The 23,802-nt window shown below is 40.6% G+C and overlaps 1 protein-coding gene across 1 annotated transcript; it reads right to left on the minus strand.

The window, feature by feature from the left end:
* Positions 1-12,195: 12,195 nt before the first annotated feature.
* On the minus strand, positions 12,196-23,572 carry LOC113015183 (major histocompatibility complex class I-related gene protein-like). Its single transcript, XM_026157133.1, has 7 exons — positions 23,444-23,572; positions 18,484-18,753; positions 17,656-17,934; positions 14,694-15,023; positions 13,404-13,487; positions 13,230-13,247; positions 12,196-13,124 (listed from the first exon to the last, which is right to left on the minus strand). The coding sequence occupies exons 1-7, from the start codon at positions 23,493-23,495 to the stop codon at positions 12,892-12,894; spliced, it is 1,266 nt and encodes a 421-aa protein (XP_026012918.1). The 5' UTR covers positions 23,496-23,572; the 3' UTR covers positions 12,196-12,891.
* Between the last annotated feature and the right edge of the window lie 230 nt (positions 23,573-23,802).

Consider the following 23,802-nt stretch of genomic DNA (forward strand, 5'->3'; position numbering starts at 1 on the left):
AAATATCTATATTTTGACTGGAGACTGGAGTTGAAGAGAAGAGCATCAAATGTTGGAGTGCTTCTTGGTTATATGAAAAATGGTATGTAATGTTATTGGTGGTAGAAACTAATGCACCTTTTTATGTGTACATTTATAAATACCAGGAACTTATTGCTTTAGGTTTGAATGTCACCTGCTGCTTTCGGCTTGCATGGTATCACATAACCAACTCCCATGAGCTCCACCTCATCTGCAAGTTTTGGAAATATGCCACTCTTGCTTACCAAACAGGATAACTGGTAAAGTCCCTTTGTGCATATTTAAGGCAGGTATTTATTTGCCTTTGTTTTTCTTAGCAGTAGATGTGTTCAGTTTTATTTTTGTTTCCTGTTCGTGAGGCTTTCGTGTGAAATTAAAAAAGAAGATTGGTAGTCACTTGTCTGACTGCATTCCTGGGCATTTGGGTTTATTGTAGGTTCTTCCTTCTACTTCTCCATGCTATGAAACTCTGTCATCGTTACTGTAATTAAATTATTTTCTCGCTAGTGAGCTAATCAGCGTCTGTGTGATTCAAATCTCAGTTTTCTCCTCTCGTCATTTCTAGGGATGGGTATTGTTTAGGTTTTATCCGATACCAGTACCAAACCGATACTTTTGAAATGGTGCCGGTGCTTAAACGGTGCTCGAACCGGTGCTTAAAGAATGGAGAACACAATTTTGTGTTCTCCATTCATGTTCAGCTGTTTTGTGTTTTTTTTTGGTTTGTTTTTTTTTGTAAAAAGATAACAATGTTAGCCTTTTCTGTAGCTATAGGGGATTTATGGCATCACTCTTGGTTGGAAGCAGTGCCTAAACAATGGGGGGGAAAAAAAACCTCTCATGTTTAGCTGTTTTCCACTTTTTCTTTGGTCATTTTAGCCTTTTTTGCCAGGGTGAAGGGAGTATCTGCCATCAAACAAGAAGACAGCCGCATGTAACTACGACGATGTTTGCTAGTTCACTTTACATGCGTTAATTTAATAACGTGGTTAGCCCACTCAACGTAAATTACACACGAACAACATTAAGCTACTCAAGCAGAGAAGAACGGCTGGTGCTGCCATCATCATCTGTCATCATTTCTGCACTGCAGGGCATTTCTGCATTTCTACACTGGCAGGGCTAGGGGCCAGGACTCTACTCTTCGGGTTCTTGGGGGATGTCCAAGAACCCGCTCCAGGTCCAATAACAGGCACCACACCCACACTCGGTGCTCGGTCTTGCAGCAAGCTATCAAATACCATGCATTTCTTGGCTTTAAAACGCTATGCCTCGCCAGGTGTTTCATCAGATTCGAGGCATTACCTCCTTTGCACAGTATCACCTTAAAGCACTTGTTGCAGGCTGCTGAGTTTGCATCTTTTGCTGTGAAGTACAGGCAGACTTTTGACCGCTTCGCCTTGGGCATTTTTAATCTGTAGCTCTGCTCTAAAACAACGTACGTACCTGGGCCCACCAACTATCGTCAGAAACGTAAAATGACTGGCTAGAATCCAAAGTGTTTGACATCTCAGGAAAATAAAGCACCAAAATAAAGCACCAAAATGTGTGCTGCTTTTCTGTCTGGTTACTACCGTTTATGTCAGAACCGGTGCCATAATGGCACCGGATACCGGTACCTATCCCTAAGAACGAGTCTGACTTATTACCTGCTATAGGAACCAAGCTCTTGCAACAGTTGTATAGGGATCGAATGGCCCGTAGCAATGGGCCAGACACCCCATACTCCCGTAGCACCTCCCACAGGACACCCCGAGGGACACAGTCGAATACCTTCTCCAAGTCAACAAAACACATGTAGACTGGTTAGGCAAACTCCCATGCGCCCTCAACTATCCTTGAGAGGATAAAGAGCTGCTCCAGTGTTCCGTGACCAGGACGAAAACCGCATTGTTCCTCCTGTATCTAAGGTTTGACTAACAGACAAACTCTCCTTTCCAGCACCCTGGCATAAACTTTCCCAGAGAGGCTGAGGAGTGTAATCCCCCTGTAGTTGGCACACACCCTCCGTTCCCCTTTCTTAAAAATGGGGACTGCCAGTCAAGGGGTTCCGCCCCTGATCTCCACGCAACATTGCAGAGGCATGTCAGCCAGGACAGCCCTACAACATCCAGAGCCTTCAGGAACTTGGGGCGGGCCTCATCCACACTAGGAGCTCTGCCATCAAGGAGTTGTTTAACTGCCTCAGTGACCTCACCCCCAGAAATTGGCGGATCATCCCGTTCATCCCCAAACTTTACTTCCTCCTCGGAAGACATGTCAGTGGGATTAAGGAGGTCCTCGAAGTATTCCTTCCACTGCCCAACAATTCTCTCAGTCGACGTCAACAGCGCTCTGCCAGCACTATACACAGTACAGGAAGAGCACCGCTTTCCCCTCCTGAGTTTGCCAGAATCTCTTCAAGGAAACTCCACCCACACTCGAGTTTTTGCTTCAGCCACTGTCCGAGCCGCATCCTGCTTGGCCTGTTGGTACCTGTAAGCTGCCTCCGAAGTCCCACAGGCTAACCAAGCCCGATAGGACTCCTTCTTCAGCCTGGTGGCTCCCTTCACCTCTGGTGTCCAGCGTTCAGTTCGGGGGTTACCACCACGACAGGCACCAAGCAGCTTGCAGCCGCAGCTCATTGCAGCAGCTTCGGCAATGGAGATGCTGAACATGGTCCATTCGGACTCAATGTCCTCAGTCTCCCTCGGAATGTTGTTGAAGCTGTGCCGGAGGTATGCGTTGAAGATCTCGTGGACTGGGGCCTCTGCTAGGCATTCCCAGCGCACGCTCACTATACGTTTAGGTGCATCGGGTCTGTCCAGCATCCTCCCCCGCCACCTGATCCAACTCACCACTAGGTGATGATCAGTTGACAGCTCAGCCCCTCTCTTTACCCAAGTGTCGAGAACATATGGTAGCAGGTCTGGTGATACAATTACAAAATCAATCATCAACCTGCGGCCTAGAGCGTGCACTTATGGACACTCTTATGTTCGAACAAGGTGCTCGTTATGGGCAAACTGTGATTTGCACAGAAGTCCAATAACAAAACACCACTCGAGTTCAGATTAGGGAGGCCATTCCTCCCGATCACGCCCCTCCAGGTCTCACTGTCATTACCCACGTGAGCATTGAAGTCTCCCAGTAGGACAACAGAGTCTCCAGGCGGAGCACCTCCCAACACCCCACCCAGGGACTGTAAAAAGGCTGGGTACTCTGAACTGCCACTCGGCGTATAAGCGCAGATGACAGTCAGGAGCCATTCCCCAACCCAAAGGCGAAGGGAACAAACCCTCTCATATACTGGGAAGAACCCCAATGTACAGGTAGCAAGCTGAGGGGATATTAAAATACCCACCGCAGCCCACCCCCCTCTCACCAGGGGCAACTCCAGACTGAGACAGAGTCCAGCCCCTCTCCAGTCCAGCCCCTCTTTTTTATTTTTATTTATTTATATTTATTTACATGTTTTTAATTTATTTATATTTTGTTTTTATTTCTTTCAATAAATAAAAATAAAATGTCATTTCCTATTAAAACTACAAACACATCAAAATCAGAGCATAGTCTTTATAGCACAATATTTGCTTGAGTGATGTTAAAATGCTCAACTTATTTAATTTGCTTTAACAATTTTGGGTGTAACCCACTTAAAATTGCCTCGTGAAAATTAACTGCTGTTCCCAAAGAATGTCAGCTAGGTGGCACCATGAGATTGTTTAGTACTTGTGAACTAGAGGTGATATATATAGAGAAGGAGAACAACGCTAAGGCTACGTATGGTGGTCAAAGCAAATCACTGAGAGTTCTCTTTCAAACATTCGTTTCGGTGTCTCACTATGGGGAACGCTCTCTCAGCATTATCCTCAGAAGCCTCTATATCATTACTCCAGCCAGCATTGGCTGGCAGTCGTGACGCTTGCGTCAGGGAGGGGCCACCCTCCTCCCTATAAAAGGGTGTGACGCAGCGTCACCCATGATTCAATTTCAATTTCCTCTTCTCGCTTCTTAGAAACCTCATCTCCCCTGACTGTGAACATGAGTGGTAGCTTAACTGTCCATGTGAGCAAGCTAACACCTTGGTCACCGGGCGCTAGCACGGTTCACATTTTGAGTTGCCTGCTCTTCACCACAGAGCCAGGTCGGAGAGTGTGTTAGATGCCACCTAGCACAACAGCTAGCTGACCAAACTAACTGTCTTTGCTACACACAGTCGCCAAGCCAAGTAGCACAAGCGCTAGCTGTCACACTAGCTAGGTCATAATAGCTCACCATAGCTACCCACCCGAGAGAAGAAAAAAAGATCAGCGTTAGCTGTCCAGCCATGCCAAGCTAGCTACACCAAGCTTCCTTAATATGGCAGACTGCAAACCGCTGCCAAGAATTTGCCGCTGTGGTTGCAAAATCTCAGGTTCAGATACACATGACACGTGTGTGATGTGCCTCGGGCTGCAACCCGCCCCTCTTTTCCTCGAATGCGTGGACGAGGTCACACGCTGCTGGGCAAAGCCATTTTCATCACCCAACCCTGTGCAGGGAGCGGTGGTGTTTGACTGCGCTGGAATGACAGAGAAGGGCATCTACCAAATTCCCACAGTGGAGAATCTGGTGGCTTCTCATCTCCACCCAAACCAGAAACTTTCCATGTCATCTAGTCCATTTCTGCCCTCCAAGGCCGAATGCCTGCAGTCCTCCCTGGCTGACAAGGCGTATAAATCAGTTGCCACCACCGTGAGGGGATTGAACGCCTCATCGCTCCTGCTAGCCTACTTGGCGGCGCTCCAGGACCAGACTGCTGCTACCCAGATGGTAGCGAGCTGTTGAAAGAGCTGGGCGTTGTTACGGACAAGTGTCTCCGCCTCACTGGAGCAGCAGTACAAGCAGCAGGCAGAGCTCTCAGCATCATCATCCTACAGGAGGGGGCAAGATGGCTGAACTTGTCGGGGCTGTCGGACAAATAAAAACGTGACATTCTGGATGAAAGCATCGACCCTGCTGGCCTTTTCGGGACCGCCGTTGCAGGGCGGGTTACGGTCCCGTCCTTTGCACATGCTGGCTCGCAGACTGATCATGTGGAGCTGCATCAATCTGTTGTCACTGAGAGCTACTCGCATTCCAGGAGCTCTGAACTTGGAAGCAGACTTAATGTCCAGGGGAAACCCGCAGTACGGGGACTGGACCCTGCACCCACATGTGGTGACCCAAATCTGGACCCGCTTTGGCCAGCCACAGGTCGATCTGTTTGCCTCTAGGGAGAATGCTCAGTGTCCACTGTATTTCTCCCTGAGGGACCAGGAGGCTCCGCTAGGGGTAGACACATTAGCTCACAATTGGCCACATGCTCTGCTTTATGCGTTCACAGGTCTTAATTTCTCCCACTCTAACCAGAGTGAGAGGGCTAACAATGATATTAATCGCCCCAAGGTGGACGAGGTCCCATTGGTTAGCAGAGATTATGCCCCTCTTGTGGAGCGAACCTTGGCCTCTCCTCTCCCTCTCCGACAAGAACTAGTCTTCCAGGCCAGGGGGGAGATTTTTCACCCTCAACCTGAGCGCCTCGCCCTGTGGGCTTGGCCTGTGAGAGGTTGAATCTGAGAACGGCAGGACTCCCCCGGGGTGTTATAGCCACTATTCAGAGTGCTAGAGCCCCCTCCACAAGATCATTGTATGAGAACAAGTGGAGGGTATTTGAGGAATGGTGTGGAAAGTCTCACACTCTCTCCTTTCAGTGCTCTGTGACAAAAATTCTCTCCTTTCTCCAGGAACTGTTAGATAAAAGAAAGGGCTTTTCCACAATTAAAGTATATCTAGCAGCCATTTCAGCCTGCCATGTGGGCTTTGTGGATGGTCCAGTGAGCCATCACCCGGTAGTCTGCCGTTTCATGAAAGTGGCACGACGGCTTCACCTGGTGTCTAAACCTCTCGTTCCCACGTGGGATTTATCCCTGGTGCTGATGGCAGTTTCAAAGCCACCATTTGAACCACTAAACCAGGTGGAAATAAAAATCATGTCTTTGAAGAATGCATTGCTCCTGGCTCTCGCATCTGCAAAGCGTATCAGTGATATTCATGCGCTGTCAATACACAAAGAGTGCACCCGATTCACGCGGGATAACTTTAGAGTCACACTCAGGCCAAATCCGGCCTTTGTGCCCAAAAATCCTTATCTCCAATGCACACCATTGGAGCTTGAAGCTTTTTGCTCTGCTCCTTTCTCCTACCCTGAACAGGAGCGCCTACATGCTCTCTGTCCAGTTAGGGCTTTATGTACCTTTATACAGGGTGGGCCATTTATATGGATACACCGCAATAAAATGGGAATGGCTGGTGATATTAAAGTCCTGTTTGTGGCAAATTAGTATATGTGAGGGGGCAAACTCCTCAAGATGGGTGGTGACCATGGTGGCCAATTAGAAGTCGGCCATCTTAGAGATATAACTTTTGTTTTTTCAATAGGAAGAGGGCCATGTGACACATCAAACTTATTGGTAATGTCACAAGAAAAACAATGGTGTGCTTGGTTTCAATGTAACTTTATTCTTACATGCAAAGCTAAATGTTGAAGGAAACCGTGACCTAGAACAAGCTGATGGCATAAGATGTAAGTACAACTCCTCCAGTTTCATATGCAAAAAAAATATTGTGCTACTTTACGGGGTTCCAGTTCTACAGGGGTTTAAAAATAGTTAGGCATGCCCGCTCCGACCGGTTTTAAACGGTTAAATTTGTATGATGTGGAAATTGTTTTAAGGTTCTTTGATTAATTTTATTATTGATTGCATTAAGCCATTATATACAAAGAGTGAGAGGTATTTGATCATTAGTGGTGATTAATTTGTTTTATACTATTCATGTGAAATGTGTTTACTGCCCCGTGCAGGTTGTTTTTTTTTTTTTTGAAACTGAAATCCAGGATTCAGGATCCCCAACTGCAATGCAGGAAGGTCTCCAGCCTACTTAGAAGTGACAACTGCGTTACTTCTTGACAGATAAGCTTATGAGCTCTCAAAACAATACACTACCTGGGTAGTACATTAACCCTTTAGAACCGGTAGGAGCGGACACGCTCCATTTTGCGTAACTATTTTTAAATCCCGGTAGCACTGCAACCACGTGAGCTAGCGCAATAATTTTTTTTGCATATGAAACCGGAGGAATTGTACTTACTTCTTATGCCATCAGCTTGTCCTCGGTCACAGTTTCCTTCCACATATAGCTTTGCAAAAACTGCATAAAAAGCGCTTGTAGCAACAAAAACATAATATTCCAGAAACACGCTTTGCCGATCCGATCAGCTGTTTGTAACACTTCCTACGTCCATTAGCACGAACTATCACATGACCGCATGACCTGCCCGAAACCGGAAGTGACGTCATTTTGCGGAAATGTAGTTTTTTACCATCGTGGCCTCATGAGCTTATACTTGTGTTTTTAAAAGTTATGTTTGACTTCATGACTTTCTGTGTCGTTTCTGGGATGCTTAGGACTCATATTGCACTGCTGGAAATAGTTTATTTTGATGCATATGCTGTTATTTTGCAAATTTGCACTATAATATATTTTTTCGTTTTTCCTGTAGTATATGAAAATTGGTGTATCTCAAAAATAAAACTATGAAAACACTCAAAATAAATTTCCTTTGGTGGGAAACTAGTTTGTGTAACTTTTTTGTATTTACAGTTTTGAGGGATAAGCCTCTTAAATTTCTCTAACTAGAAATATATGTTAAAAAAAAAAAAAAAACGATTTTAAATTTTTTTGTAGTTTATTGCACTTTTTTGCAATTTATGTAATTACTATGCACTTAATGCAGACATATTATTAAAATTTGGGCTATAATGGTTGTATTGATGTATAGCAACTTGAAATGCTCCAAAAAATGGCTCCACAGCATGTAAAAATATAATATAAGCTCTGATGGACTTGGTTCTATGGTAGGTCTTAAAGGGTTAACACACTACACACATACTTCACACACTTGAACTGAAAAGACTGAAAAGAACTTTGAACTCTGAACTTTGGACTATGAAACTGAATACACGGACTGACAAATATGGACTATTGGAACTGTTGTGAACTGTTGAATGACCGTTTATGATTTTGTTTAAATAAATCTTAAATGTTCTTTAGCTGTGTGTTATTCGCTCCTTAGTCGATTCCTAGAGAACATAAGCTCAAGATCCTAACTTTCTCTACATGCTATAGTGGTAAAGTATTGTGTGTTACATAGATAAGGATTCCGAATTTCCCCTTGAGATTGAAAATGTGACTAACAAGAATGTAAAATGGCAGACTAGTTGCATTGAAAGGCCAGCACTGCATCATACTATATCATCATAGCCAGACCCTGTTTTAACTGACTCGAGCGATGGAAATGACGTTGACAGTTATTCTGACCACAGTACTACACCCTTGAAAGACAGCAAAGCTAAATTACGACCACAGATGACCCCTTACATCCCAGCCAGTCACCCATTCAGCTAAATCTCAGCCTTGTAGGGTTGTAAAACCAAAGACTACTCCAACCAGACTTCCAGTGGTGACAGACGAAGTAACTAACCCACCAGAGATACAGCGTATAGTAGTGGAACATGTAATCAGAAATGACTCTGTCGCAACACATAGCCAATCCAAATGGTTACGCTCATTCTCAGGCCATGTGTCAAAACCCCCAGGAGAAGTGGATTTTGAAACGTGGTGTTTACATGTTGAACTAATGTTCAGTGGTGGCACTCCAGTTGACATTCAGTGGAGGAAAATACTAGAGTCTAACCCATAGGTGTCAAACTCTGGCCCGTGGGCCAAATTTGGCCCGCAGCCTAATTACATTTGGCCCGCGAAGCCATACCAAATTACTATTAAAGCTGGCCTACTGGTATTATACAGCTAATATATATATATTGTTTAGTATTAAGCTTTGCTTGTTCCATATTCAGTTTTTCAGCAAAACGTGTTTGAGTACATAAGAAAAGATTCATTCTTATATCTGGAGGAATAAATATATTTCAATAAATATTAACGTTAGCCCGCTACTTTGTTTCAGTTTTGAATTTTGGCCCACTGTGTATTTGAGTTTGACACCCCTGGTCTAACCCAAATCCCACTGAGGAGTCCTTACCCTTAAATCTAACCTCTCTTCTTCCTATCCTGTCCTGCCTCTCATGTGCTACTTTTTAGAATCAAATAAGTTTGATGTTTGGAGGCTCGCAGTGATGAAATAATAACTCGGCACAAATGCATTAAAGCAAAAGTAGCCTGTTTTGAAAATGTAAGAAGTAGAAACTACAGAAAATTGTTTAAGAATTTAGGGAGTAAAAGTAAAAATTTAGTCAGAAAAATAAATACTAAAGTAAAGTACAGATACCTGAAAATTGTACTTAAGTGCAGTAAAAATGTAAATAGAATTGTATTAGCTTTTGTGTGCATTTTATTTTTTTATTTTATATGTTTTATACACATTAAGTAACCTGTCAGTACACCATGTGGTTACATTGTAATGATCATGGTTAAATAAGCAGTGTTAAGGGTTCAATATTGAGGAAGGGTACAAGAGGTAATCGAAGAATAACCACACTGATCCGGCCGGGTGAAGTCAAACGATGATTTTAATACACGCGTGGGAAGGTCACTCCGTACGAAGACAGCAATTGATCTTCGACTAATCAAAGCATAAGCAGATATTTTATACCATCAGGGCTTGAATTTAATGACGCCCCTTCAACGTCAGATACATTTGATACATAGGTCAAATCAAAACCACAATGACTTTTAACACAGTTTTAAAAAAGAACATTATCTCTGTCTTCATGGCAGATGTTTCCTGTCAACCTTTTTGACTACCGCTTCTCCAAAACCGCAGACCATGTTTTGCAGTGCGCTAGCTCTTCTGCACGCCCACAATTACAAGCAAACATGATATGTCACGACCTCACTTGGCACTCTATGTCACCTCTCACCTACTAACGCTCACAGTCAAACAGAGGCCACTGTCAAATGTGTCACAGTTTACTAAAACTTAAAGATATAATATAAACTGAATAAATGTTTTAACCAACTGATACTACTTAAAACTCAATACAAGAATATGAACATATAAAAGATAATAGAAATGACCTGATATAAGTGTTTTGTAAGCATGTATTGCAATTCCTTCTATGTTCTAGTTTCCCTCAGCATGTACCACCTGGACAGTCACGCCAGTGAAGCTTAAGACCCTTAATGAACCGAACATCAACTCAAAATAAGCACAGATATGCAATGTGTATAAAATAGCTATAACTGCATCTGGAATACAAGGTTAATATGATAACAGTATGCATAAACATCTTAAGGCCATCTTAAAGCTATCTGTTACATTGTTAAAGCAACGATCATACTGCAGATTATATTGTACTGGTAAAATACTTTTGTTCATCCCCACAGCAGGAAAATCATTTAAAAATACAGATTTTGCTGGTCTTGGTCACTATGTCACTATGTCACTATGTGACCAAGACCAGCCTAGGCTGGTCAGTGCAGCCTAGGCGGAGTAGTCGAACGCAGATTCACTGAGCGCTCAACACAGACAGCATCGTCAGAAGGAAGAGCGCAGGGCAAGCTAGCGAGACAGAAGTTAAGCTCTCCTTGCAACATGGACCTCCCCCACCCTCATTCAGATCTGGCGTTTGGAATTATTTTGGTTTTCATGTGACGTATGACCCTGAAGGTAAGCGAGTCATGGACTAAAGTAAAACAGTATGTTGGATGTGCCACGCAATGCTCAATTACATGGGTGGGAACTAGTGTGTTAGCGCTAGCGCCGTCTAGCCCCATGCACGGGACGATCGGCGGTAGCTCGTTAACGGAGATTTGCCGTGTTGTGGCGTTAAGGTTATTTCAACGAGATTAACCTGAAAGCACTAGTGGGAACACAACGAATATGACTGCACATTTACGCCGACATCATCCTAGTGCAAAGACAAGTGGAAGCAGAAAAAAAAACAAGCAAGCATGCTACTAACTTTAGCCGAGTCATTTAGACAGCTGTTAGCACATCCATCCATCCATCCATTCGCTTCGCTGTTTTTTTGCTTTCACTTTGCAATGACAGCACTGATCTGTGAGTGATGATAATTTGTGCACCAATTCCTCTGACATTGTCTTATTAATTGGTAGCTTACTATGCAAACATGACAAGTGAAATCTCCGCAGCAAGCTTAAACATGTGAGAGGTTGATCGCGCAGAGAATCGCTGAGCTTATGTGAGTGCGTGTGTAAAAGCAGCAGGATTTATATTTGACTACGATGACCTTCACAGACAGATATATATTTTAGTTCTGCTGAGCCAAATAAGACAGGTCAGGGTGAAGAAGTGACAGCCAAAGAAAAGCTTACCACAAAACGGAGAAGTTATGACAAATCAGACTATAAGGCAAAAAGAAAGTGCAGCTTTATGGTTTCATGGACAAAATAATTTCTGTGGCTGCAATATGACGAGCTAAATAACCAGGGCTGCACATAAGTGGTCCGCAGGTGCGCATTCGCTGTCAAAATAAAAAACACGCACAAGGGTTAGGGTTAAATTTAAAAACTGTACTTTTGAGTTAAAATATATATTTATAATTTTAATAAATGACAAATTAAAAAGGCATGAACATTTTTTTTGTATCGAAAAAATATCGAACCGTGACACCAAAGTATCGAACCGAACCGAACCGTGAATTTTGTGTATCGTTGCACCCCTACTATCTATCTATCTATCTATCTATCTATCTATCTATCTATCTATCTATCTATCTATATATATATATATATATATAGATATATATATCTATATAGATATATCTATATATCATAATAATCTGACAATACTACCAACATGAGCTAATTGTTATTTACTAACTAATCTTGATATGACTGTTCAGCACAGAAATGAAGCCCAACAATCATGTTTTACAGTCCTGTGGTTTCAGCCTCAGATACTCAACTAATCAAAGTGATGTCATGACAAAAATGAATGACCAACAAAACATTTTTTCTCCTTCATTTCTGTCAAACAAAGCTGTATGAAACATTACTCGCGGTTAGTATCATGGTTGCTAGGCAACCTGAACAGCGCAACGAAGGCTAGACCGTCCCATTTCACACGCCTCTCACTTCCGCACTTCTCGTACTTATAGTACGTAGTACTTATAGTATAGTAGTACTACGTACTACTATAGTACTTATAGTACACACTACTACGTAGTACGCGTAGTGTGCGTACACTGTGTCTCTTGGCTGTGTCTCTTGGCTGTGTCTCTGAATTGGGACACAGCCATGGTCTTCATTATTAACTCACATCAGCTGGCTTACAAGGAAAAACACCTTTCTTACTGGTTATAGTTCATGAGGTGGATTGGGTCATCTACTAATCATAAGGTTGGTAGCTTGATGGATGCACCACAAAGCAAATTTGGTTTAGTATCTTACCCAAGGATATTTGGCTGGAGGAGACTGGAGGAGCCAAGGATCAGAGTGTGAATGTGTGTGAATGTTAGATGTAAAGCACTTATATTGAAAAAGCATATGAATGAATGAGTGAATAGGGCAACTTGTATAAAGTGCTAGTCTATCAGCAGCAACCAGCCAACCTAGTGATATCACATTCTGGCATTAAATATAATCTAAAATATTGAAATTAATGCTTATATCAACACTTGTTTCTTAAATATAGCTTCAGACAATGTTATATCTATATCTAGACTTTTTTAAGATTAGGGCTCAACGGTGGAAGTTAGCCTTTATAAATGTGGTATTTTATGTTCACTTTAACTGTAAAACAATAAAGGTATGTAATATTTTTTAAAGTATAACAAATATTAAAGTAAATATGAAAATCATCTTGTTCTTGTGTAACTGGAGATGTTAAGACTGTGCAGAGTCCGGTGATTCTGTACCAGATCTCTGTGCAGAGTCCGGTGATTCTGTACCAGATCTCTGTGCAGAGTCCGGTGATTCTGTAGCCAATTTCTGTGCAGAGACCGGTGATTCTGTAGCCAATCTCTGTGCAGAGTCCGGTGATTCTGTACCAGATCTCTGTGCTGAGTCCGGTGATTCTGTACCAGATCTCCCATTCAATTCTATGATGATGCTAGGAGCTGTTCAGTTTAAATATTTAATAATAAAAGGAACAGTATTAGTAAAATTATTTATTTAAACCCCAGAATGCATGGCAGATCAGAGAAAAATAACATTGTACTTACAAGGTGATGGATGGCTTTCTGAATTAAAAGGGAAAAACATCATTTAAGTTTTTGCCACTTTTTAAAAAATCTGACAATTAAACTTTATTTGTGTATTTCTCAAAAATAATGTAACTGAGTATTGCACTGCTGCTATCATTTGACTGGGAAAGTCTGCTCATTTCAATTTCTTACCTTTCTTTTTTTTGTAAGCAACAATTCCAATGGCAACAATGATGATCAAAACAAGAACAAAGGCTGCAATAATGATGGGCAACTCTGCACAATTTAAAAAAAAAAAAAAAACATGATAAAAGTGGCAGATGAAGCAAGTTAAAATAGAAATACATTCATTCCACGGTATTAATAATTACATATTTATTGTGAACATATTGTGCGTGTATGCATATATGTATATATACATATATGCATAGATAGATAATAGGGGTGCAACAATACACAAAATTCACGGTTCGGTTCGATACTTTGGTGTCACGGTTTGATATGTTTTCGATACAAAAAAATGTTCATGCCTTTTTAATTTGTCATTTATTTAAATTATAAATATATATTTTAACTCAAAAGTACAGTTTTTAAATTTAATGTTGCTGAAACAACAAAATAATAAAATAATAAATAAATCTATCTGATTGAGAAATCACTCATCCTTGGAAAAGAGAGTTTATTACAGAAAAATGGCTCTTTCCAAAATAAAAGCTATACTATCCGCTTCTTCTGGGCTATATTCTCAGCAGCATATTAAACATATCAGGGCCCCATAAGGAGAATCATGTGCTAACGGCTGTCTAATGACTCGGGTAAAGTTTGTAGCATGCGTGCTTGTTGTTTTTGTCTGCTTCCACTTGTCTTTGCACTAGGATGATGTCGGCGTAAATGTGCAGTCATATTCGTTGTGTTCCCACTAGTGCTGTCAGTGTTGATCTCGTTAAAATGACATTAACGCCATAACGCGGCAAATCTCCGTTTACAAGTTACCGCGGATCGCCCCATGTGTGGGGCTGGATGGCGTCAACACGTTAACGAGCTAACTGCGCTAACGCACTAGTTCCCACCAATTGTTTTACTTTTGTCCATGACGCGCTTACCATCAGGGTCATGCTTCACATGAAAACCAAGATAGTTCCAAACGCCAGATCTGAATGAGGGTGGGGGAGGTTCAATTTCGGGTAGCATTGAGGCAGTTGCCATGTTGCAACGAGCTTAGCTTCTGTCTTGCTAGCTTGCACTGCGCTCAGTGGATTTGCACTCGACAGTGCAGCCTAGGCGGAGTAGTCGAACGCAGATCCACTGAGCGCTCAACACAGACAGCATCGTCAGAAGAAAAGTTGATAAAATAAATAAAAAAAAATTTATTGTTCGATACATATTGATACGAGTATTGTTGCACCCTTAGCTAATAGATAGAAAGATAGATAGACAAATTTGTATAATTGAACAAGACTAATCAAATTTTTTATCTCTCACCTGCATCAATATGTGTTTTGTTGTTCACCAAGTTCGTTTTGATAATTGTTTTATTCAGTTTGATGATGATGTCCTCGCTCACACCAGAGAGCTGAAACACACAGTCGTATCTCCTCCAGTCTTCAGGTGTGACTGATGAAATATTGAGATCAACATTCATCTGGAAGGTCTCATCATTGTTGGGGAGGATCTCTCCAGGATCCACACCTTCATGAATCTCCACTCCATCTTTCCTCCAGAAAATCGCAGCTCTGTCAGGGTAGAAACCTGTAGCGTGGCAGCTGACTGGAGAGGAGGGAGTCTTCTGGAGGAGAGACACTGAGGGAAGAACTGGAGAGAGGGAGTATTGGAAAGAGATTGAGTGATAATGGATGGAAGTAAATATGAGATGAAAAATGGGGAAAGAAAGGAAAAAAGAAGAAAGATGAAGAAATTTAATTTGGCAATATTAAGAAAAATATATATTGTCAAGAGTAAAGCATGTGTAGTGTACATATTTGATGAAAAACAGCACAGTACCAGTAGGATATATGTGTGTCACACAGCGGAAATTTGTGTTTTATGTTTTATCAATCTGTGTATTGGTACATAGTGTTGATTTTATTTGCATGATTTTATAGTGATATTTATATTGCATGTTTGTTTATTGATATTTATACTGCATGGTTTTATCCTCATATTTATATTTGTGTTAATGTTGTACCATGTTCCTTTAACCCACTGTGGACTAAACAGTCAATTGTAGGCACCTGTGAGGTGGGGGCGTTCCCCAAGGTGGCCTATCAGCCGCCAGGTTGACCTGTTAAAGGGGATAGCGAGTGCAGAGACAAAGGAGAGAGGAGTGACGCACGAAGGGTGAGGAGGCGAAAAAGGAACGCGTGCAACCCCGCACGTGTGTGGAACGAACTGCTGCCTAGGGATGGGTATCGAAAACCGGTTCTTGTTGAGAACCGGTTCCCACTGTTTCAATTCCTTGGAATCGTTTGCCACTTTTAAAAACGATTCCCTTATCGATTCCAGTCGCCCCGAATGACGTCATCACGTTGAGTAGCGTCTTTTACCCAGTAGGAAACACGGCGCTTGAGCGGCACAAACGCTCAAAAGTTTGGTTACACTTTATGAGAAAGGATGACAACAGGGCAACGTGCAATACTTGCAAAGTAGAGATTTCGTCAAAGGGAGGAAACACTACGAATATGCAAAAGCATTTGCTCAAAAAACACGCGATTGCTTTCAACGAAAGTCGTGTTTTTGATCCGCTCCGGACTAGCGAAGCTCAACCCAGCAGCAGCGGTAGCGTTTCCACGTCCTCTCCCGTTAATACTGCAGGTAACTAATCAATTAGCGTTGCATATAATGTTAGCGAGATTTACCTTATTACAAAACCTGCTATTACTGTGCGTTGCATTTAGATAACCATGATGAGAGAGACAGAATCTGGCTGGCTCAGATGCTGGCAGTTCTCGCTGCAGTCTACCGGTAGCGTCTCCTTTCAGGCCAGGATAGACGAATGTCACCGAGCAGTGTCTAAGTTTGTGGTCAAAGGCTTGCACCCATTTGCCACAGCAGATGCCCCCGATTTCACTTTGGTAAGTGAATGTGTTTAATTGTAGGCAGGACATTACTGGATATTCTTGTGTAATCGCTACAGAATAATTTATGTTAAACTTTGTTATTGCTACAGGAGAATATTTATTTTATTATTTTACATATACATTTTTTTTCCTGGGGACCCTGTGACACCCCATTGAAGAGCCGTAGGCTGTGGCTCTCTTAAGATCTCACTGTTGGGTTTGTAAGGCCATGTTACTCCTAAATTTCTATCTTGTTCAAAGAGAAGATATAAAACACAGTTCTAAGCTAATCGACTTTAGTGTTCTCCTTTTTAAAAAAAAAAAAAGAATCGATAAGAGAATCGATAAAGAATCGAATCGTTAAACAGAATCGAAAATGGAATCGGAATCGTTAAAATCTTATCAATACCCATCCCTACTGCTGCCTGACTGTGGGGTGCCGCGAGTTGTTCGGCGATCTAGTCCTAACGGCAGGAACGGCAACAGTGGGTGGCGATGGCTGCAATGCACGACAGGGCAGGGATGCCCCTCTGCCTGCATCTGACGGTGAGACGAGGGAGGCCGTGTTCAGGTGTGGAGTGGGGCGGGACTGTGCGGCGACGCGCTGTCAGGAGGAGACAGGTCCGCGATAGGAGCCCCCTCCCTGGTCTGTTGCTGACGAGTTTTACCATACTGGAAGAGAAGTTCCTCTCCTGTCTCTTTCATATAAGGACCATTCGCCCATGTGTGGCTGGACTGTGGGATTATGGGACTATGGGAGAGTAATTTTAGTATATGGAAAACATGTTTTAGCTTTGTGTTTTTAGCGTTTAACCATTCCTGCCGGCAGGGTTTTTAGCGGGTTGCAACACTATTTTTATTGTATACGGGGAATTTTGTCTTGTATTTGTGACTCTGGCTGTGTTTTTTTTATTATGGAAATAAATGGTGTTTGAAGCCAGCTAAGTTTCTGTGCCCTGAGCGCTGACTCGCCCACTCCCCTTTTTCGCTTGTATGTATACCAGACGTGGTGGTGGTGAAGATTTAGGTCCACCAGTCTTAGCGGCTACATGTGTGGCTGGAAAAGTTTGAAATAAATCAAAGAATAAATTTAAAGAAAATCACTATGCAATTGAAAACTCTGAATTAGAGCCAAAGAGTCACCAGCTTTGCGGCAGCTGCATAAGGCTGTATTGTGCTATAATTTTACCATGGATTGTGTTCATGTAAATCTCTTTCAACCATGAACATTCATATAAATGTCATGTAAATAAATCAGCTTTTTTCTGGTTATTTGCACATTGTGGGTAAACCTCTGGTGTCATGAGAGTTATCAGAGTGATTTGGCCAGGTAAAAAGAGACTCACTTTTGTAACATGGAAAACTCTGACTTTCAACATATCTTCTACCTGTTTTGTTCAAGGAGCTGCTCCCATAATCCAAGAACATCTTCAATCTCTCTAGAAAAATTGTACCGAAGAGGTTTCCAAGGTAATTAATTAGATTTCTGTCACCATCCATTGTCTGTTTGACAATGTTAAACTCTGGTTTCAGTGGGATCCATGTCATTGTCTTTAGATCAAATTCCAAATAGCCTTCTCCATTGTAACCTAACTGTAAAAAGCCTTTTACCTCTCCAGAGTTTTCATTCATTTCAGAGCCAATCATACACTGTAAAATGTGAACACCTGAAAAGAGAAGAAGAAACAAATATTACAATTATGTGTGTTAATTGTAGATCATGTGACACATTTCCATCCTCAAAGGTCTGCATTTTCATCATGATTCAAGTCAGATTCTGACAACCTTTATTGATTTCGCTAATGGAGCCTACTGTGGAGACTCGAATTGTGGATGATTTAAAACCAGCTCGGATGTGATTATTCAATATTAAAAGAAAAGATTAAACACTAGAGGTAAAGACTGTTTCAGCACAGAAGTCAGCTGATAGATACATAGACTACAAAGTGTAAGAACCTGAAAAAAAGTTAAAAGGTTTGAAGACAATAACAAAACCTAGCTATTTTAAATATAAGACTAAGATTTAGAACAATTAAGTAATTACAACAAGTAAATATGTATGTTTTACATCAGGTTTCATGGTCTTAATTAAGAAGCACAAAATTAAGGCTGTAAATATTTTAAATTATAATTATTTTAATTAATTTTACATAAATCAGTTTTGTTTAGATACATCCATAATAATATGACATAATATATCAAAGAAAGTACTGCACCTCCACTTTGGTTTAACAGCTGCTTTAAATTAGAAATCGAGTTTTGGTAAATGCCTGGCTGATGCTCAAAACACTCTTGAGTGTACTCCCCCAGTGCGCCAGGGTTGTCATCAAGCATTTTTTTCACACCGTCCTGTCTTGGTTCTACTATCTTCTTGCTGGCGTCACAATAAAGCACCTCTGTGTCATCAACTTCTAAAACAAACATAAATTCTGCGATGTCTGGGTTTCCAGAGGTTCCAGTGCCAAAATACTTCAGCATATGGCTCACTGTAGGACAGACAGATGTTTAAGATGTTAGCAAATAACCAAATAAAACATGTAGAAAGATGTTTAGAAATATGACTGATTCATTGGGATACAGTAAAGGCAACAGAAGCGTCTGCAGCAGGCTGATGAAGTCTAATGAACAATAAAACTTAACAACAGACCATCTTGATCTTATTTTGGTAAAAATGTGTGGGGCCAACAATGTAAAACAGTCATAAAAACTTTTGAACAAGATTATTTGAGCCTATAATAATTGCATCAATAGCATGGTTGTTTTGAGCTTTAAATTATTTCTTTGAACTGTTCTTTTTCCAAGGTGGAACGATTGTATCAGTGAGAACTAATTTTTACATAATGCATTTCAATGGGAAGGTGTCACCATGTCAACTATTGAAAAGGGTGGGGATAGACAGAGATTTAACTCCCCCCGGCTTACCTTTCAGTACATTAGAGAGAGTGTACATCAACAACAACATCCAGTCTTTTATAGAGTGCTACAACAGAGTTTGTATGCTTTTGCTAATATCAGATCATCTTTATTTTTAATCACAGGCAAATCAAAATATGAATTTCAGCAATATGTTAATTGACAAATGTAGTTAAGTAGTGAAAAGGTCTAGACCTTGTCTGTGAGAATGTGCTAAAGACAAATCTTACTGATCTAGAATTACACTGCCAGGCAAAAGTTTGGACACTCCTTCTCATTGTCACGTGTGGAGAAAAATAAAGGAGGATCCAGTTGCAGGCACTCGTGGAAGTGTGAAGGAGGTTTATAGTAAGACAAAACAGAAGTTGAAAATGGCAAACAGAACTAAAGATAACCTGAACTGGGAAAACTAAACTACTAAACGCAAACAAGGAGGGTGGTCAGAGGCACATGACAGGAGAACCCATGGACGATGCACAGTAGATTCACAGACAGACCAGCGACTACAATATAAGAAGACATGACTTAAATACACACAGAAGAACACAGGGAGATTACACACAGGTGGGGAACACAGCTGGAAGTAATTGACGAGACGAGACAAGGGAGGCAAAACTGAATACACTCACATAAGACACGGACTTTCACAATAAAACAGGAAACAAGAAACCACCACACAAAGACGCAGACTAGAACCAGAACTGAACCTACACTAAACATGAGACACAAACCCTAAGAACTAATCCCTAAACACGAAAAAACAGAAACATAGATTATTAATAATAATAATAATAATAATAATAATAATAACTAGAAAGTGCATTTTCTGAAGAAACTGCAGTGTGAATGCTTGAATCTGAATGTATGCACTGAAATGAATTAATTGCTGAATTTTGAGTTAAAAATATTGAATGAGATTAAAAAAAAACAAAAAAAAAAACGAATTTAACCTGAAAACAAAGGTGCTGAACTGCTAAAAGCTGAAGGTTACACAGAAGAAGGAGTTGGAAAAAAACTGAAAATGTTTTAAATGTAAATTAGAAAACCCTAAGAAATGAGAAAAGAACATTTAGAGTCAGAAAACATCTGAATGAATATTAAAAGGTCATATTCTTTGAATCACTGAATGACTCAAATGTGATCCCTCCACTTTGATCCACACAGTTTAAAAAGTTTAAATGCCTGAGCTTTGAAAGATACGGTGTTGGAAAGAGAACAATAATGGCGACAATTTGAGGGTAAAATGATGGCTGTAACACTGTGGACACAGCAGCAGTTGAAAGAGAAGTGCTTAAGATGAATCTTGGTACAGTGGCAGGCAGAGCTCGTTAAGCAGGCAGGTGTGAGCCTGGTTGCTATAGTGACTGCACCCAATGGCTCCATACACACGTACACAGACATGCGCCTCACTTTTGCTGCTTAAAATGAACAGAAAAGTCAGGCCGAAACAAATCGCTCCCAAATGAAAAGTATAGGTCGTATTGACGAAATTCTTTCACCGTGAGCGGCAGCAATGTCTAGTCTACCTAATTCTCAGTTTTCATGCCTGTGGAGCTTATTATATGGACGTGGTGACAGTGTAAAAACACCATGCTCTTCTGATTTTCAAACCAACCTTCTGAGCCATTTTAACATTAGAGTCTATGGAAGAGTTGGAGGGAGGAGGCTGTGCATTGGTGACATTTATGAAAGAACCATAACACCTAGTACAATAGTAAACACATTGGATGAAAGAGGACAACGATGGCTACGTTTTGAGGGTAAAATGATACCTCTAGAGCAAACGCTGAGGACACAGCAGCAGTTTTAAAAAAGATTTTAAGATTAATTTTTTTGCTCCTCTCACTCTAGCAGTTGAGCTGCCTCACTCTAGCCCCAACATTCCGTCCCATACACACCCATTATAAACTCTGAAACGGGTGAAAAAACATCATGAAACTTAAACTGGAACTGAAGAAAAAGTATAATAGATATTGAAAAGATAAATACAAGTTGAATAGTTGAATGTCTTGTCTTCGTTTTAAAGTTTGAATGGTGGCTCTATGTGAACGTATGTTGAAGTAGTAAGAGTTTAAAAATGAGTAAGTTGAATGAGAATTTGAAGGGTCTCCCCATTGAAATACATGGGAAATTTTTGTTGAATAAAGTTGAATAAAATTAAAAATATAAATGTTAAAAATGAGAAAAATAGAAGCACACCATTCCAAAAGAAGAGGAATCTAATGGTGTTTGAATGGTTTTTCTAAGTTGAACGGTTTTGAAGGAGATAGTCGGCGAAAAACGTACGGAATAGGAAAAAATAATAATAAAGATTAGAAGAACAATACTGTGAATGCTTTTCAAGCATTCACACTAATAACCAACAAAGCAAATAAACCCAGTTGAGATGATTTGGGATGAGATGGACCATAGAGTGAAGGCAAAAGAACCAACAAGTGTTCAGCATCTCTGGGAACTCTTTCAAGACTGCTGGAAAACCGTTACAGGTGACAACCTCATGAAGCTCGAGAGAATGCTATGAGTATGCAAAGCAGTAATCAAAGCAAAGGGTGGCTATTTTGAAGTGTCTAAACTATAAAATGTATTTTGAGTTATTTCACACTTTTTTTACTACATAATTCCATATGTATTCATTCATAGTTTTGATGTCTTCAGTGAGAATCAACAAAGTAAATAGTCATGAAAATAAAGAAAAAACATGAGAAGATGTGTCCAAAATTTTGACTGGTATTCTACATGTAATGAATGAACCATTACGTGAAGTATATTCATATGTGACTGAATGTTCATATGTAATGGATTTTTCTATGTTGAGAGTAACACAGAAAAGAAGAAAATGTGATGAAGTGATTTTAAAGTTAAACTTTAAATAATGCATGTGTAAAAGTCAGATGACTTTATGTAAATGCTAGACAGGGGGAGAGAGAGGGGGAGGCAAATGTCCACTTGGCAGCATAGAAAAAGAGGGCACCCAGGAACATTCTTTGTTCTTCCCTTTGTGTTCTGTAAGATGAGCAGCTCAGATAATTGGCTCTCAGTTGGAAATTCCAGCAGAGAACTAAGTGGCCTGAACCACTGCTCAAACTGTGCACTTGCAAGTTGTTTTTAGTATTATTTATTTTTCACTTTTACTCTGCTCATTCTTTGCCATATTGGATTATTAACTCAGAAGGATTTAGACTCCATTGTTTTCCTGGTGGATTGCAACTTCCCAAGATTTCCATTGTTTTCAGTGTGGGTTATAACTTTGAGAAGGTGTGGATTTCCAGGATTAAATGTCCAATGGATGCTGCTTTCCTGTTGGACTATTATTATCAACTCTGAATACAGAGATAAACACAACTGTAGACCAGGATATTCTCCAACCTCTCTTCCCCCAAACAAAAGTACTGTTTTATTTCCTCCTTGAGCAGAGTCGGTTTTTATTGAGATATTTTAATGAATTTACAGCGCAGTGTGCATCTCTCTCTCCTGATATGAGTGAATGGAGATCCACTATATCCCAGTAGTCATTCCAATAGGAAAACATTGATTTGATTACACCTTGAATTGCAGTGTTTAAGTGATTAGATGGTCTATATTAGGCTTCACAAACAGCAAAAAAAAATGAGAAAGGGTTTTTGTTTTGTTTTGTTTTTTTACACATGCACTAAATAGAAACAGTAGTGTCAAAAACATTAATTCAGTAATTATAAATCATTAGGAGACCTTACTTGAATCTCCTATGGAAACTGTGATTCTTGTAAATCCTTGAGAAGGGCTATAATCTCCTTTGTCTACAATTGCGCATTATTATTTATTATTGAAAAATCACCACAGCAGCTAGCAGTATCTGAGTTGGCAGAGTTTTATGCCAGATGTTCAAGTAATTCTCCAGCTGAAATTGAACCAGCAACCGGTTCACATTCTTTTGATGGTTGACAAGCGAAAACTTCACCAGTTTTGGGTATCTTTAATCTTTTAATTATAATTATATTGTATAATTATAAATGCTCTAACATGTACATATCTGTTTTAAAGGTTCTGTGTGTTTAGCTTAAGTAGTTATTGAAGTGTCTCTTACTGCTTTCTTTCACTAAATCTAATACACACAACTATCAGAGCAGTGCATTTATTTGTCACATCTGTTGTAAATACGTTTTTAATCTTTTTAACTTGTACAGTTAGATTCACCTGTCTGCTGACACATTTTAGTTGCATTTTCCTAAGAATAGCATTGCCAAGTAAATTATTATATATTTTGATTGTGGATCCCAATCTTACCTGCAGATGCAGCGTGACAAAGGAGGAACAGGATCATTAGCTTCGCCACCATGTTCAGTGTGTTGGAGTTAAACTGAAGAACGAACAAGAGTCATTTGGTTTTACAGGCTTGTTCAGTTTGAAGGTATTTCCTGGTTCAGGTTGCGTTTTCAGGTATGTTCAACTTTAGCTGAAACCAAACAACTTTAACTCTTACATATACTATTTAAATTTGACTTCAGTCTTTTGTTTTATTACAGAGGCATAAAACTTGTTTTTGTAAAATGTCTGTTACCTGTTCCTGCCTGTGTGTGCCTGCATTTGTGTAAAATGGGTGGGGGAAAGGGATTTGTTCATTTTATATGTCCTGCGGCAGAGTG

This window comes from Astatotilapia calliptera, chromosome 22 (genome assembly GCF_900246225.1).
Source record: "Astatotilapia calliptera chromosome 22, fAstCal1.2, whole genome shotgun sequence".
Taxonomy (NCBI): domain Eukaryota; kingdom Metazoa; phylum Chordata; class Actinopteri; order Cichliformes; family Cichlidae; genus Astatotilapia; species Astatotilapia calliptera.